At 45.6% G+C, this 18,086-nt stretch overlaps 1 protein-coding gene across 1 annotated transcript; it reads right to left on the reverse strand.

Annotated features, from left to right (window-relative positions):
- Window positions 1–14,013: 14,013 nt before the first annotated feature.
- On the reverse strand, window positions 14,014–15,797 carry EGR4 (early growth response 4). The gene has a single exon (XM_039368844.1). It carries the CDS (start codon window positions 15,795–15,797, stop codon window positions 14,469–14,471), a length of 1,329 nt encoding a protein of 442 aa, XP_039224778.1. The 3' UTR covers window positions 14,014–14,468.
- Between the last annotated feature and the right edge of the window lie 2,289 nt (window positions 15,798–18,086).

Raw genomic sequence — 18,086 nt, forward strand, 5'->3', positions numbered from 1 at the left:
GCAAGAAACAAACCAACTAATGTACAGCACAGCTGCAGTTATAACTGAATACCTGGGATGCAAAATCAACAAAGAAGAAAAACAAACAAACAGTGCACCAGAAAAATGGAAGGTTAGACTAGAAAATAAGATCAGCAAGTTAAGATCACATGCAAGCAAGCTAGAACAGATGAAAGAAAAGAAGCTGAAGAACAAGAAGACCAAAGAATACCTAATCAAGAAATACCACTTAGAAACAAGGAAGATCAAGGAAGCACTGGAAATAATAAAGCAACAAATAACAGCTATAGCCAGGAAAATCAGTAGATATGAAGCTCGAATTGCAAACTATAGGCAGAACCTCCAATTTCAATCCAATCAGAAACGTTTCTACCAATCCATCAATGGAGAAACTGCAAGGAATCAGTCAGTACCTGACAAGGAAGAAACAGTGCAGTTCTGGAAGCAGATATGGGATAACCCAAAGAAATACAACAAGGATGCGGCTTGGTTAAAAGAGGTGGATGCAAATAAAACAGAAGTTGAAATGAAAGAACTAGTAATAACAACAAAAATGGTAGAAAAAAGAGCAAGGAAAATCAAAAATTGGTCAGCACCAGGTGAAGATGAACTGCATGGGTTTTGGTTGAAACATCTAACTGTTATACACCCACTCATTGCCAAACAGTTCAACAATATACTACAAGGAGGAGAAATTGAAAAGTGGCTAACAACTGGGAAAACCTACCTAATAATGAAAAATCCAGCAAAAGGGGCAACACCAGGTAACTACAGGCCAATTACCTGCTTACCAACAACTTTCAAATTACTAACTGGTGTGGTAGCTGATGCAGTACAACAGCATCTAGTTGAAAACAATCTCTTTCCACCTGAGCAGAAAGGAAACCGCCCCAATAGCAGAGGAACAAAAGATCAACTCCTAATAGACAAAATGATCTTGGAAAACTGCAAGAGAAGGAAGACCAACCTGAATGTGGCATGGATTGACTACAAAAAGGCATTTGACTCTCTGCCACATGATTGGATAATCAAGTGCCTAGAAATAACAGGAGTCAGTAGAAACATCAGAAAATTTGTGCAAAGATCGATGGCACAATGGAAGACACAGTTGCAGATCAATGGTGAGAGGCTGGGAGAGGTTAATATCAAGAGAGGAATATTTCAAGGAGATTCATTATCACCATTACTATTTGTTATTGCACTGTTTCCTCTGTCAACAATACTGAATAACTCAGGACATGGCTATCAAACATCAAAAACATCTGCCAGACTATCCCACCTCCTTTATATGGATGATCTGAAGCTGTATGGAAAAACATCATCTGAAATAGAATCGCTGCTCAACACTGTCCGTATATATAGCCAAGATATTGTAATGGAGTTTGGCTTGGACAAATGTGCCACACTTACTATCAAACAAGGAAAAATAGTGAAAACTGAAGGAATCAAGATGCCCCACGAAAATAACATTAAGAGTCTGGATGAGGAAGAGTACTACAAATACTTGGGTATCCTTCAAGCTGACAACATCAAGCACACTGAAGTCAAGAAAAAGATTAGAGGTGAATACATCAAGAGAGTGAAGAAGATCTTAAAATCCAAACTCAATGGAGGAAATACCATAAAGGCAATCAACACCTGGGCAATCCCAGTCATTAGGTACACAGCTGGAATAGTGGACTGGACTCAAGCAGAACTAAAAGCAATGGATAGGCAGACCAGAAAAATAATGACAATGAATCATGCCCTTCATCCACGCAGTGACATTGATAGACTTTATCTACCAAGGCAAATAGGTGGGCGTGGAATGCTACAAGTACATCAGATGGTTGAAGAAGAAAAAATGGCTTTGGAAGAATATCTGAAGAACAATGATGAAGATGCACTGAAATTAGTATATCAGGAAGGCTTACTGACTACTGGAGAGACCAAACTGGCCTACAAGAAAGACCAAATGAAGAACAGAATAGAGGCATGGGAAGACAAAGCACTACATGGCCAATACATGAAAAAAAATAGCTGGGAAAGCAGATAATAACAAGACCTGGCAATGGCTAAGAGCAGGAAAATTGAAGAAAGAGACCGAGGGACTAATTCTGGCTGCACAAGACCAAGCCTTAAGGACAAATGCATACAAAGTCAAAATTGAGAAGACAGGCAACAGACAGTAAGTGCCGCCTATGCAAAGAAGCTGAAGAAACAGTGGACCACTTGGTAAGCTGTTGCAAGAAGATTGCACAGACTGATTACAAGCAGCGGCATGACAAAGTAGCAACAATGGTGCATTGGAAGATCTGCAAAAAATATCATTTGCCTGTAAGCAAAAACTGGTGGGATCATAAAATAGAGAAAGTCATAGAAAATGATAAAATTAAACTGCTCTGGGACTTCAGAATTCAAACAGACAAGCACCTGCAACATAACACCCCAGACTTAACAATTGTCGATAAGAAAGACAAAAAGTCTGGATAGTGGATGTGGCAGTGCCTGGAGATAGCAGAATAGAAGAGAAAGAACTGGAGAAGATAACAAAATACAAAGACCTACAAATAGAAATAGAAAGACTGTGGCAAAAGCAAGCAAGGGTAGTACCAATAGTCATAGGCTCCTTGGGTGCAATCCCAAAACAACTGGAGCACCACTTGAACACCATTGGCATTGACAAATTCGCTATTAGTCAATTGCAAAAGGCGGCCTTATTAGGAACTGCTTCCATCCTGCGACGATATCTGTAATACCATCAAACATCCACATCTGCCTATCCCAGGTCCTGGGTAAGGACTCGATAGGTAGACAAAATGCCAAATCCAGTCTGAACATCTGGCTGACTGTGCGATGATCGATAATAATAATATTATACAGGTAGTCCTCAATTTTTCAACATTTCATTTAGTGACCGTTTGAAGTTACAATGGTCCTGAAAAAGTGATTTATGACCATTTTTCACACTTAGCAACCGTTGCAACATCCTCGTGATCACATGATCAAAATTCAGACGCTGGGCAACTGACTCATATTTACGACGGTCTCAGCGTCCCGGGGTCACGTGATCCCCTTTTGCGACCTTCCGACAAACAAAGTCAATGGGGAAAGGCAGATTCGCTTAACGACCATGTTCCTAAGTTAACAACTGCTGTGATTCACAACAACTGTGGCACGGGAGGTCGTAAAATGGGGAAAAACTCACTTAACAATTGTCTCACTTAGCGACAAAAATTGGGCGCTAAGGACTATGCATAATGATTTTTGCTTTGTTTTCACTTGCAGACGAGACGGAACAAGTAAGGCTTTATTTTTAAATGTATTTATTTATTAATCAGGTTTCTATGATGCCCAGTCTTGCCCAGGTAAAAACAGTCAGCTAAAATTATAAAGACTATCAAAAGCAAAAAGGGCAGCCATGCCTAGTGGATCTCTGCACTCGGTACGGTCAAGAATTGGGGTCGTTCCAGAACATTCTCTTCTCCCGTCCACCTCAACAACCCTGCGAGGTAGGCTGGGCTGAAACGCCAAAGGAACGCTGGCCTCAGGTCCTAGCAGGACTTGAGTTGCTCAGCTAGTAATATGGTCGTTAAGTGAATCTGCTTGTCAGAAGTTCCAGAAAAGAGTACCGTGGGATCCCGGGATGCTAAAACCGTCATAAGTATGAACTGGTTGCCAAGCGACTGAATTTTGATCATGTGACAATGGGGGATGCTGCTATGGATGCAAGTGTGAAAAATGGTCATCAGTCCTTTTCTTCCGGTGCTGTTGTATCTTCAGTCACTAAATGAACTGCTGTAAGTCGAGAACCGCCTGTATATTGCTGTAGGTCAGTGGTTCTCAGCCTGTGGGTCGGGACCCCATTTGGGGTCAAACGACCATTTCACGGGGGTCGCCAAACAACGCAGTCCGCCATTTTTCCCCCCCTTTTCCTTACCTGTGCTACTCCCTTTTATTCTATTGGCTTTTGAAAGCCAATAGAATAGACTCTCTTGAATAGAGTCTAATTCTATTGGCTTTCAAAAGCCAATAGGAATTGTCCAGGCTGTCTCTGCCCTGCTGAGCCCACCAAAAGTCCCATTCTGCAAACGGGGCTGTACCAGTTGAGTAGTCCTCGACTTACGACCGGTTGAGTAGTCCTCGACTTACGACCGGTTGCGGGTCGCAGCATTAAAAAGGTTGAGAACCACTGCTGTAGGTGCTTACGGCATTTTGCATTCTGTGCATCCCCTTTGAGTCCTAGAGGTTTGTGGCCTGATAAATCAAAAATAGTCATAATCACAACAACGAGGCCAAGGAATTGACTCTCTAGCTGCCAAGCAGCGAGCAGGAGAAAGAGATATAAAGCTTGGAGCTTGAGTGGGCAGCTATTGGGGTTTTATTTTTATTTTTGGTTTAATATTGATGGATTTTCTGTTATCCGCTAGAAGATCAACGTCTTCAGAACTGGGTCCTTGAATCTCGCTGGGCCTGGGCTCGTCCAAGACTTGCAATCCAGGGGAAGCCGGATTCCCATAATCCACGTCCTTTGGGGACTAGCAGGTGGGCAACCCAAAACGGCCCCACCTTTGAGGGCTGACTGGAATGCCAAAATTTGGGAGATCGCCCCCTCCCCCCAAAGCCAAGTTCTCAGAAAGTGGATGCTTTTCGTAATGGCTCAAATCTGATTTTATTCCTGTGGAGAAAGAGGGAAAAATACTTTTAGTCTTTGGTATGAAGCTTTGGGAAGGGAGGAAAGAAGGAAGGAAGGAAGGAAGGAAGGAAGGAAGGAAGGAAGGAAGGAAGGAAGGAAGGAAGGAAGGAAGGAAGGAAGGAAGGAAGGAAGGAAGGAAGGGAAGAAGGAGGGAGGGAGGGAGGGACATGAAAGCCAGCTGGGTGACTTTGGGCCACTCACCGGGAGACGGGGAGTTCTAGTCCCACCTTAGGCAAAAAACCCAGCTGAGTGACAGTCATATAAAACTACGCTGTGAGATGAGTAGCCAGCAAATTTAATTAATTAAAAAAAAAAAAGACTTAAGCACTCCGGGAACTGCAAAACCAACAGCTCAGCCTCATCTCGAGTTAAGCTGCCTTTCCGTGAGCAGATTAGCACCAACCTCGCTGATCAATTCTGAATATGTAGATTTTTAAACCTTTGCTTATTCTTTCAGCAAACATGGCTGTTTTGTATTAAATGCTGGCACTGGATTCCACTGGATTCAGAAAGGGCTCAGCAGGTGTCCCTAAAGCAGGGGTAGTCAAGCTTGGCTCTTTTATGACTCGTGGACTTCAACTCTGGCTGAAGCTGGCGCAGGAATTCTGGGAGTCGAAGTCCACGAGTCATAAAAGAGCCAAGGTTGACTACCCCTGCCCTAAAGCATATTTAAAAATTCACATTTGCCATTCTTTGGCCTAGAAATGTGGTTCAAAAAAAAAAGCTATAAAAATGAAACAGATTCTTTTCTGTAAAAATGAATATGTTTCACGTTTCCAGGTTCCAAAACCTTCCAGGACTTGGAATGGACACCTGACTTCAGAACCATTATTTTTAAAAAAAAAAATGTTCTTCCTGTGTCCACTCAGGAAGTTCAGATTGCCCAAGGAGCTGCTGATCCAGTTTTTCAGAGGAAAATAATAATGATAATAATAATGATAATAATAATAATATCATTTCCCTGTAAGCAAAAACTGGTGGGATCATAAAATAGAGGAAGTCATAGAAAATGATAAAATTAAACCGCTCTGGGACTTCAGAACTCAAACAGAGAAGCACCTGCAACATAACACCCCAGACTTAACAATTGTCAATAAGAAAGACAAAAAAGTCTGGATATTAGACGTGGCAGTGCCTGGAGACAGCAGAATAGACGAGAAAGAACTGGAGAAGATCACAAAATACAAAGACCTACAAATAGAAATAGAAAGACTGTGGCAAAAGCAAGCAAGGGTAGTACCAATAGTCATAGGCTCCTTGGGCGCAATCCCAAAACAACTGGAGCACCACTTGAACACCATCATCGGCATTGACAAATTTGCTATTAGTCAATTGCAAAAGGCGGCCTTACTAGAACTGCTTCCATCCTGCGACGATACCTGTAATACCATCAAACATCCACATCTGCCTATCCCAGGTCCTGGGTAAGGACTCGATAGGTAGACAAAATGCCAAATCCAGTCTGAACATCTGGCTGACTGTGTGATGATCAATAATAATAAAAAAGTTGGAAGGGACCTTGGAGGTCATCTAGTCCAACCCCCTGCTCAGGCAGCAAACCCTACCCCAGTGGTGGCGAACCTATGGCACGGGTGCCAGAGGCGGCACTCAGAGCCCTCTCTGTGGGCACGCGCGCTATCGCCCCAGTCCTACACCTTCAGCTAGGTTTTATAAAAACCTTTTCGCTTTAGGCCTCTGCCGCCATGTGCAAAAAAAAAAAAGGTTCAATCAATCAATTTCAACTTTTTGCGGGGAAAAAAAAGATCTTGCAAAGTTGGAATTGATTGATTTAATTTTTTAGTCCCACCCAGTCTGGCATTACCACTGCAGCCACGCCCACCCAATGGGCCACGCCCACCCGACACTCGACAATGCATAAGTGGGTTTTGGGTTGCAGTTTGGGCACTCGGTCTCTAAAAGGTTCGCCATCACTGCCCTACACCATTTCAGACAAATGGCTGTCCAGTCTCTTCTTAAAAACTTCCAGTGTTGGAGCATTCACAGCTTCTGGAGGCAGGTGGTTCCACTGGTTAATTGTTTTAACTGTCAGGAAGTTTCTCCTTAATTCTAGGTTGCTTCTCTCCTTGATTTGTTTCTACCCGTTGCTTCTTGTCCTGCCTTCAGGCGCTTTGGAGAACAGCTTGACTCCCTCTTCTTTGGGGCAGCCCCTGAGATATTGGACCACTGCTATCCTGTCCCCCCTTGTCCTTCTCTTCATTAAACTAGACATACCCAATTCCAGCGACCGTTCCTTATATGTTTTAGCTTCCAGTCCCCTGATCATCTTCGTTGCTCTTCTCTGCACTCTTTCTAGAGTCTCAACATCTTTTTTACATCGTGGTGATCAAAACTGGATGCAGGATTCCAAGTGTGGCCTTACCAAGGCCTTGTAAAGTGGTATTAACCCTTCACGTAATCTTGATTCTGTCCCTCCATCAATGCAGCCTAGCCCTGTGTTGGCTTTTTTGGCAGCTGCAGCACACGGCTGGCTCCTATTTAAGTGATTGTCCACTGGGACTCCGAGATCCCTCTCACAGTTGCTACTATTGAGCAAGGTACCCCCTATACTACTATACCTGTGCATTTGGTTTTTCTTGCCTAAACGTAGAACCTATCAGTAGATCCCTCACATCCTGGACATAAACTGTGGGTCTTCAGCCTAACAACGAAATCAAACCATGAAAGAGAAGTTAAACACGTTGGGAACCAGGGAATAAAACGCCTGTGATTATGTGATTCAAATTTGGGGACAAAAAATAAAATAAAATAAACTTGTGAATCAGGTGCCATAAACAGGTATAACTCACTAGTCCCCTGAACATTTGAAGCACCTCTAACACAAACCACCTGGCGTGTTGTGTATTCATGAGAAAAGGGATTAATTGAGGCTGAAATCTGATTCATTCATGTTATTGATATAAGGGAAGCAGCGGGAAAAAAAGATAGAAAGAACTGGGTGAAATTAGCTGAGGATGGGAACAAGGAGCAGAGACTGCGCTTTGCAGTTGATTGAAATCGTGATTTCTTAGAATTGATATCAGGACCGCACAAGTTATTGTGGCATTGTGTGTGTGTGTGTGTGTGTGAGCATTCTTTTTTTCGATTGCCCCAAAAGTGGGAGCGATCGTGAGAAAAACAAACTCCTAAGAATGCGCCGGACGATCGGCTTCCGAACTCAGATAGTCCTCGAGGTTAGAATTTCCGTTGCAAATTGTTAAGTGGAGTCACGTCCAATTTTAAGACCTTGGCTCTTAAGCGAATCACTTACCACAACGTAGTACGTGTTTCTAGCCAGCATTAGACTATAGTCAATGCCTTTTTATTGTCAGGTCGGTATGATTCAGTTTTTCTGAAGCTAGTTAGTTTTTTTTTTATACTGTCTGTAAAACTAGGCAGACCTTGCCCACCCCTTGATTACATCATTAATGGTAATATATTGCTCTGTCTTCTTGTGTTGGTTCTGTTTTAGCTTTGTTTTATTTGAATGTTTAATTTAGGTGTTGGCCTTCGGCTGTAATGATTGATTGATTGATTGAGTGAGTGAGTGACCGTTGAAACTTACAACGGGACCTATGACCTGTTTTTCACACTCTCTGAGTTTGGCTGTTTTCTTGTAGACCTTTCATTACCCAACTACGCAATGTCAACAGTGCGAAAAGGGAGTGGTGTTTGCAGAGAGGAGACGAGGAGGGGGAGGGGGAGGAGGACTGTAGAGTCCTTTGTACTCTCTAATTTTGGCTGTTTCCTTGTAGACTTTTCATTACCAAAGTAGGTAACGTCGTCAGTGCACTGATGCCGTTACCTAGTTTGGCGACGAAACGTCTGCAAGAGAACCGCCAAGCTCAGAGGATTCTGGACATTTTCCAGGTTGAGCTGGGATGGGTTCAACCTGAAAGATGGTCCCCAGTCTTGTCAAGTGGATGCTTCTGCCCGTGGTTTGCTTTAGACTTGACCAGGATTGCTCGAAGCTTCCTCTTAATGTCACCAAACAAATATCCTATCTTCTGGTCCAAAATCCACACGTTCAGAGTCATGCTAAGAAGTTCTTCTCAACCTACTGAAGACTTCTTTCCCATTACTTGAGGGTGAGGAGCACGTCTTCCCAGATAAGAGTCCTAGAACAGAGAAGCGTCTCTAGAGCTAAACCATGGTTAAGAACCAGCTTTGGGCGACCACCTCCCAAATCATGGGCGGGTTCAGTCCCTAAACTGTAGGAAGCAGCATGGAGTTGAGACAGCATTCATTATTCAGTGTTTGGTTGTTATGGCAACAACTGCTCTAAATTCTTCCCGGGTAAACAAGCCACTTCTGTAGAATGGGGAAAACAGGAAGTCTTGAATTGCAAATCCAGGTTTACTCCTTCGGTACCATTAATTGGAAATTCCTGGAAGGAATTTTGATGAACTTCAGACCTTGCTCCACACCTGAAGCAGACTAGATTCTTTCTTCTTCTTCTTCTTCTTCTTCTTCTTCTTCTTCTTCTTCTTCTTCTTCTTCTTCTTCTTCTTCTTCTTCTTCTTCTTCTTCTCCTCCTCCTTCTTCTTCTCTTCTTCTTCATCTCCTCTCCCTTTCCCTCTCCTTCTCCTTCTCTTCGTTCTTCCTTCTTCTTCTTCCTTCTTCTTCTTCTTCTTCTTCTTCTTCTTCTTCTTCTTCTTCTTCTTCTTCTTCTTCTTCTTCTTCTTTTCTTCTTCTTCTTCTTCTTCTTCTTCTTCTTCTTCTTCTTCTTCTTCTTCTTCTTCTTCTTCTTCTTCTTCTTCTTCTTCTTCTTCCTCTTCCTCTTCTTCTTCTTCTTCTTCTTCTCTCCTCCTCCTCCTCCTCTTCCTCCTCCTCCTCCTCCTCCTCCTCTCCTTCTCCTTCTCCTCCTCCTCCTCTGGGTCTGCCTCATGTTCTTGACTTTCTTCTCTTAACTGGCTGGCTCCTTCAATGACAGACATATTTAGGGTTAAAATTGTTGTCCTATCCGAGCTGTGTCGAGGAACCCTTACGAAGCAACCTGCAGATCGTCCTCGATTTATAGGCTCAGTTGTGGTAGCACATCGAGGACTACTTGTAATCTTGAAATATGTCTTAAAACGGTGTTTCCCAATCTTGGCGACTTTAAGATATGTGGACTTCAACTCTGAGAATAGAATAGAATAGAATAGAATAGAATAGAATAGAATAGAATAGTTGGAAGGGACCTTGGAGGTCTTATAGTCCAACCCCCTGCTCAGGCAGGGGACCCTACCCTTTCAGACAAATGGCTGTCCAGTCTCTTTTGAAAAACTTCCAGTGTTGGAGCATTTACCGCTTCTGGAGGCAGGTAGTTCCACTGATTAATTGTTCTAACTGTCAGGAAGTTTCTCCTTAGTTCCAGGCTGCTTCTCTCCTTGCTGAGTTTCCACCCGTTGCTTCTTGTCCTGCCTTCAGCTGTTTTGGAGAAGAGCTTGACTCCCTCTTCTTTGGGGCAGCCCCTGAGATACTGGAAGACTGCTATCCTGTCCTCCCTCGTCCTTCTCTTCATTAAACTAGACATACCCAATTCTAGCAACCCCTCATCATATGTTTTAGCCTTCATCCCCTTTCTCTAGAAGAGAAAGAGATTGAGAAGGAAGGCCCGGATAATTGAAGGCAGAATGATGGAAAACCTTTGACTCAGTTCCCCCCAATGGCCCCATCCACCTGCTTTACTCACAGGAAAGACTATTATACTATTATGCTTAAGCAGCCTGTTTTGAACGCCAGGGAAGATGACACAGAGCTAAACGTTCCTCGGTGTGATCTCATTGCTATTATGTTGGGTCTGTGAGACTGAAACAACGAAGTTCATCAGAATAGAACTGGAAGGGACCTTGGAGGTCATCTAGCCCAACCCCCTGCTCAAGCAGGAGACGGTGAAGGGTCGAGCCCCCTTTTGTTTCTTCAGGTTTTAGGGACGTTCCTGGCTTCATGGATGCTCACTTGCCACATTTGCTAGAGCAGGGATCCACAACCCCTGGTCTGTGGACCGGCACTGGGTCATGGCATACCAGCAACCGGTCCACACAAACAAGCAAAGTCCCATCCGCGGGATACAGACAATACACAAAACCACGCTCCCTCCGGTCCGTGGAAAAACCTCTCTCCACAGAACCTGGTGCCCAAAAGGTTGGGACCTCTGTGTTAGAGGGCTTGACTTGCTACCACCGTGTAAACTGGGCCCGGTGGAGCCCCCCCCCCATCCTGGCAGTGCAGCAAGCAGTTGCAGCCCTCATGGGCCTTGGTGCAGGGCCCAGGCATCCACATCTTGGCAGACATCCTGCATGGCTAATTGTTCCCCATGACGAAAGAGTGAGAAGCAGTTTCAATTTCCGATTCGGAAGACAGCTGGAAGGGAGCTTGGAGGTCTTCTAGTCCAACCCCCTGCTTGCTCGTGCAGGAGACCCTATGCCATTCCAGGCTAAAACATATAAGGAACGGCTGCTGGAATTGGGCATGTCTAGTTTAATGAAGAGAAGGACGAGGGGGGACAGGATAGCAGTCTTCCAGTATCTCAGGGGCTGCCCCAAAGAAGAGGGAGTCAAGCTATTATCCAAAGCGCCTGAAGACAGGAGAAGAAGAAACTTCCTGACAGTGAGAACAATTAACCAGTGGAACAACCTGCCTCCAGAAGCGGTGAATGCTCCAACACGGGAAGTTTTTCAGAAGAGACTGGACAGCCATTTGTCTGGAAGGGTATAGGGTTTCCTGTCTGAGCAGGGGGTTGGACTAAATGACCTCCAAGGTCCCTTCCAACTTTATTATTATTATTATTATTGATCATCACACAGCCAGATGTTCAGACTGGATTTGGCATTTTGTCTACCTATCGAGTCCTTACCCAGGATCTGGGATAGGCAGATGTGGATGTTTGATGGTATTACAGGTATTGTCGCAGGATGGAAGCCGTTCCTAGTAAGGCCGCCTTTTGCAATTGACTAATAGCGAATTTGTCAATGCCGATGATGGTGTTCAAGTGATGCTCCAGTTGTTTTGGGATTGCACCCAAGGCGCCTATGACTATTGGTACTACCCTTGCTTGCTTTTGCCACAGTCTTTCTATTTCTATTTGTAGCTCTTTGTATTTTGTTATCTTCTCCAGTTCTTTCTCGTCTATTCTGCTGTCTCCAGGCACTGCCACGTCTACTATTCAGACTTTTTTGTCTTTCTTATCAACAATTGTTAAGTCTGGGGTGTTATGTTGCAGGTGCTTCTCTGTTTGAATTCTGAAGTCCCAGAGCAGTTTAATTTTATCATTTTCTATGACTTTCTCTATTTTATGATCCCACCAGTTTTTTTATTATTATTATTACTTAGCAACAGAAATTTTGGAGTCTACTGTCGTATGTCGAGGACCACCTATTTTGATCCCATTACTACGGGGGTGCTTCAGCAATGTATTATTATTATTATTGTTGTTGTTGTTGTTGTATGGTTGTCCAATCTCTTCTTAAAAACCTCCAGCGATGGAGCAACCCACAACTTCTGGTGGCAAGCTGTTCCACGAGTTCATCATTCTCGCTGTTGGGAAATTTCTCCTGAGCTCTAGGTTTGCTTCTCTCCTTGGTTAGTTTCCATCCGTTGTTTCTCGTCTTGCCTCCAGGCGCTTGGGAGAATAGCTTGACTCCCTCCCCTCATCTTCTTTGGGGCAGCCCCTCCAATATGGGAAGACTGCAGTCACAATTAGAAGGAGGACAATGAGTGTTGACCAGCCTTCAAGCAGCTGAGAAGACAAAGCTTGACTCAAGTTGGTATCCTCCTTAACCCCCTGCATGTTGATCTCACTCGTAATCTGGCAATTTTCAAGACCCGTGGACGTCAGCTTTGAGACTTGCGGACCTGCTGGCCGAGGAATTCTGGGAGTTGAAGTCCACTCCTCTTAAAGTCTATATCAGGGGTCTTCAAACTTGGCCCTTTGATGACTTGTGGACTTCAGCTCCCAGAATTCCTCAGCCAGGCATGCTGGCTGAGGAATTCTGGGAGTTGGAGTCCACCAGTCTTAAAGTGGCCAAGGTAGGACACCCCCCCTTCTGGAACAACACCTGCAAAAGCAGCCTCTGTCAGTAATTACAGGTAGTGGAGACCTTGTCAACTCCTTCTACCCCACCAACTGTGAAAAGGAGCAGTATGATGCTGTGGTTAAGCTATCGATCTAGAACTGGGGAGATCTCGGCTCATCGGGGGAGGCTGGGAGGGGGGATTGGGCAATCACAAGGTTGTGCGTACAGGGCTGCAACCTCAGGAAGAGTGTTGTGTGCAAAAATACTCTGATTAGGGGACTGGAGGCTAAAACATGTAAGGAATGGCTGCTGGAATTGGGTATGTCCAGTTTAATGAAGAGAAGGACGAGGGGGGACAGGATAGCAGTCTTCCGATATCTCAGGGGCTGCCCCAAAGAAGAGGGAGTCAAGCTGTTCTCCAAAGCACCTGAAGGCAGGACAAGAAGCAACGGAGGGAAACTAATCAAGGAGAGAAGCAACCTGGAACTAAGGAGAAACTTCCTGACAGTCAGAACAATTAACCAGTGGAACCACCTGCCTCTAGAAGTTGTGGATGCTCCATCAGTGGAGGCTTTTAAGAAGAAACATTTGCCTGGATTAACATAGGATCTCCAGCTTGAGCAGGGGTTTGGACTAGAAGACCTCCAAGGTACCTTCCAGTACAGGGGCTCGCTTCACCGTGGATTCCCCACCCAGCAGAGTGGACAGGCAGCGATTCCATCTCCCTGAATCCCCTCCAGTGCTTCGAGGCAGCGAGGGGGGCTGATCCCCCACCCACCCAGCCCATCTCCCCCTCAGCTTCAGTGCTGGACCCTTCTCCATAAAAGCTGCACTGCTTCAGCCGGGAGTTGTACATTAAAGCAAGTTTTCTTTATTGTAAAAATAAACACGGTTTTCTCTGAACACATTCCTTTTTTTTTTTTTTTACAAAGAAAGAGATTTGCATTTTTTAAAAAAAAAAAAAATTAAATCCCCACCCCATCACAATTTTTATAGCAAAAATGTTCGTTAAAGCCAAGTTGTGTGTGTGTGTGTGTGTGTGTGGTTTTTGTTTTAAACTCCAGAGCAACGTTTGGGATCCTTCACAAAAGCCATAAACCATGCTGATTTTGTTTTTATACATGTTCCAAAAGGATATATATAAATGGCCTTTTCTCAAGCAGTTCATTAAAATGCTTATGAAAGAGAAAGGTTCAATTGATTAAAAACCAGAGTGCTTCCAAAGTGATCCTGCATAAAACGTAGGCAGTTATTCACACACACACACAAGCATGCACACACACACACACACACACACACACGCTCACATACACACCCTTCTTTAACGAAAGCTAAATACAAAAAATGAAAATACATTTTTTCTCCTTTGATTTTTGACAAAGAAAAGCTGAAGTCCCTGTCTCGGAGCTGTCCACACATCATGGTGCTGAAATACATTTAAAAGCTGTACCAGTTGGAAAACGGGCTATACATCGCTATGGAGGCCCACCATGGATGAACGCCTATAGTGTTTGAACGGTGCTTGAAACCCAACAGTCTTTTCTTCCCCTTCTTCCCTCCGGTTTTTCTCCCATCTGTTCATCCATGGAAGTGCCCTTCTCCTCTGCTTCCCTTCGCCAGTCAACCCGCTGGATGGACTTGCCCTTGGGTCTATCCATGCTCACTTCTTTCCCACGCTACCCGTCGTGGACAGGTGTTCCTCCTCCCCTGAGCGTTCCTGCAAAAGTGCTTCAAAGAATGGTCACTCCCACCCCAATCGCAGCGTCTCCCATCTCAAATCCCTGGGGACGGCGGCCTTAGAGGGTCCCGAAGGAAAGTCCCATGGTGTAAAACCCAAGTCCCTTGAGTTTCTCTTCCGCCCGTGCTTTCTGCTTCAAGTGGACCTTGCTGTGTCTTTTCTTCTCGTCGCTCCTGGCGAAGCGGCGGCCGCAGTCGTCACAGGAGAAGGGCTTTTCCCCCGTGTGGGTCCTGATGTGGGTGGTCAGGTGGTCACTGCGACTAAAGTTCCTCAGGCAGATGCGGCACTGGAAAGGCTTGTGGCCTGTGTGTATCCGGAGGTGTCTGTTGAGCTCGTCTGATCTGGCAAAGCTCCTGACGCAGTTTTCTACCGGGCAGACGAAGGCCTTCTCGTGGGGTTTGGGACAAAAGCATTTAGAAGAACATTTCCCACGCCGTGTCTTCTTCTTGGGACCTGTCAGGCTGCTGGGGGTCCTGCCAAGTCCCAAACTGTTGGTGGAAGAACTCGGGAGGTGAGCTAAAAAGTCCGTCATGGAGACCGACGAGGAGTTGTTGAGACTGTCGGGGTGCATCAAGGTTGGGAGGACTTCCGGGTGGGCGATGGGCGCTTCAAATTCTCGGGTGAACGGCGGGGAAAGTTTAGGGGGGGGCTTGGCCTCTACAAAGTCCGCGGGGAGTTGACCGTGGCTTAGGAACGCTTCGGCCTGACAACGAAAATCCAAGGGAGGTCCAAAAGTCCCGGATTGTTCAGAGAGAGAGTTGAGTTCTGACTGGCAGCTGACCATCAACACGTTCTCCGTCTTGGGGGCCATCTGGGGAAACATGGCTTGACTTGCCTCCACCGGGTGGAAGGCCTCTGAAGGTGGACACTCGGCCGGCAAATAAGGGTGAGGCTGGCTGAGGTGCTCCCAATGGGAGCAGGAAGATTTGAACTTCTCCGCGGTGGGAGAGATGGAGGAGAGCTTGATGTCCTGCTTGGAATCCAAAAGCTTCTCCTGAAAGAGACAGTGAGAAGCGGAGGCCCTCTCTTCAGGAGAAGCCTGGAACTGCTGGAGGCTCTCCGGAGCCGAGAAGGAGGAATTATAGCCTTGTTCGGCTAAAGACGGTTGCACGGAGATGTTCAGCTCAGGCTGGCAGGTAGAGTAGAGATCCAGGTGGTTCTGGAGGACCTCTGGAATGGTGTAGCTGGTCTCTGGTGGCCTCTGGTGACCTTCCAGAGCAGAGAAGGGAGATAGTCCTAGGATTCCGGACATCAAGTTGAAGAGGGACTCCTGATCTGGGCATTGTTCCGTTTTGATAAAAAGGCTGCCGGAGTAACTGACCGGTGGGGACGCTTCTCCGGAAAGGAAGTAGTAGTCAACTGGTTCAGAGTTCATGGTAGCTCCCATCAAGTCAGCTGGAAAATCAACAACGGGAGACGTTGAGTTTAAAAGAAACGCAAGGGTTTCTACACACAGGTATTCCGCGACTTACAACTTACAAGTTCGTTTAGTGCAGTGGTTCTCAACCTTTTTAATGCCGCGACCCCCAACCGGTCGTAAGTCGAGGACGACTCAACCGGTCGTAAGTCGAGGACTACTCAACTGGTGCAGCACCGTTTGCGGACTGGGGCTTTTGGCGGGCTCAGCAGGGCAGAGACAGCCTGGACAATTCCTATTGGCTTTTGAAAGCCAATAGAATTAGACTCTATTCAAGAGAGTCTCTTCTATTGGCTTTCAAAAACCAATAGAATAAAAGGGAGTAGCACAGCTAAGGAAAAGGGGACAAAAAAATGGCGGACTGTGTTGTTTGGCGACCCCCGTGAAATGGTCGTTCAACCCCAAATGGGGTCCCGACCCACAAGTTGAGAACCTCTGGTTTAGTGACTGTTCCAAGTTACAACGGCGCTGGGAAAAAAAGGGACTTGTGACCATTTTACACACCGACAACGGTGGCAGCCTCCCCAGGGTCGCCTGATCTATGTTCGGATGCTTGGCAACTGACTCACATTTATGACGGTTGCAGTGTCCCTTCACAACCGTGTGACTATTTTAACCTCTGCAGGGTTTCGCTGACCGACGGTGGCTAGAGAAGTCATAAAATGGGGGCCAAACTCGCTTGACAAACTCCCCACTTAACAACGTAAATGTTGGGCCTCAGTTGAGGACCTAAATAACAGGGACAGTATTGTTCGTGCTCACCTAGATTCCTCCAGAGCAGTGTTTCTTAGGACCTTTAAGATGTTTGGACTGGAACTCCCAGAATTCCCCAGGCACCATTATGCTCTACCTCAGTGTTTCCCAAACTTGACAATTTTAAGGCATGAGGACTTCAACTCCCAGAATTCCACAGCCAGCAATGCTGGCTGTGGAATTCTGGGAGTTGAAGTCCACATGCCTTAAAATTGTCAAGTGTGGGAAACACTGCTCTACCTAATATAGAGTTTGCACCCTCCTGCTTGGTAGAGGCTCCTTTACTTACTGTTTCTCAACTATGACACCTGTAGGATCTGTGGACTTCAATTCCCAGAATTCCTCAGCCAGTGTAACTGAGCGTGGAGCTCATAACTTACTCTGAAATTTAACTCTGAGCTTAGAGCCAGTTTGGTTTAATGGTTGAGGCACTAGGCTAGAAAGAGGGAGTTCTAGTCCTGCTTTAGTCAGAAAAGCTGGCTGGCTGACTTTAGGCCAATCACCAGGAGTTGGTGAGTTCTAGTCCCGCCTTAGGCATGAGAGCTGGCTGAGTCTCTTTGAGCCAATCACCAGGAGACCGTGAGTTTTAGTGCTGCCTTAGCCATGAAAGCCAGCTGGGTGACTTTGGGCCAATCACCAGGAGACGGTGAGTTCTAGTCCTGCCTTAGGCATGAGAGCTGGCTGAGTCTCTTTGAGCCAATCACCAGGGGACTGTGAGTTCTAGTCCTGCTTTAGTCAGGAAAGCCGGCTGAGTGACTTTGGGCCAATCACCAGGGGATGGTGAGTTCTAGTCCTGCCTTAGCCATGAAAGCCAGCTGGGTGATTTTGGGCCAATCATCAGGAGACGCTGAGTTCTAGTTCTGCCTAAGCAAAAAAGCCGAGTGCATGACTTTTGGGCCAATCACCAGGAGACTGTGAGTTCTAGTTCTGCCTTAGTATGAAAGCCAGCTGGTGACTTTGGGACAATTGCCAGGAGACTGTGAGTTCTAGTTCCACCTTAGCATGAAAGCCAGTTGACTGATTTGGGGCCAATCACCAGGAGACGGTGAGTTCTAGTCCTGCCTAAGCAAAAAAGCCGATTGCATGACTTTGGGCCAATCACCAGGAGACGGTGAGTTCTAGTTCTGCCTTAGCATGAAAGCCAGCCGGTGACTTTGGGCCAGTCCTTCTCTTTCCGCCCAAACCCACCTCACAGGATGGTTGTTGAGGGGGGGGGGAAATGGGAGGAAGGAAGGAATATTTGGTATATGTTCACCACCTTGAGTTATTTCTAAGAACCAATACAGGCGGGATACAAATATATACATAAATAAACTTCCCACTCAGAGACTGGAAATAAACCATCTTCAAGAGCCACTATATTAAAATCAAATTAAAAAAAAGTCCTTCAGCCCCCCCCAGATCCTGGGAACAAAGTCAAAATGGTGATGGACGGATCGCCCTTCCCCAAACCCTTTCTCCAAGCCCCACAGGAAATTCTTGAAGTGGAAGAAATTGGGGAGGGGC

This window comes from Crotalus tigris, unplaced genomic scaffold (genome assembly GCF_016545835.1).
Source record: "Crotalus tigris isolate CLP2741 ecotype Arizona unplaced genomic scaffold, ASM1654583v1 scf7180000020941.558017, whole genome shotgun sequence".
Taxonomy (NCBI): Eukaryota; Metazoa; Chordata; class Lepidosauria; order Squamata; family Viperidae; genus Crotalus; species Crotalus tigris.

Coding starts and splice junctions, on each gene's coding strand:
- EGR4 (XM_039368844.1), bottom strand. CDS start 15,797: ATGGGAGCTACCATGAACTCTGAACCAGTTGACTACTACTTCCTTTCC.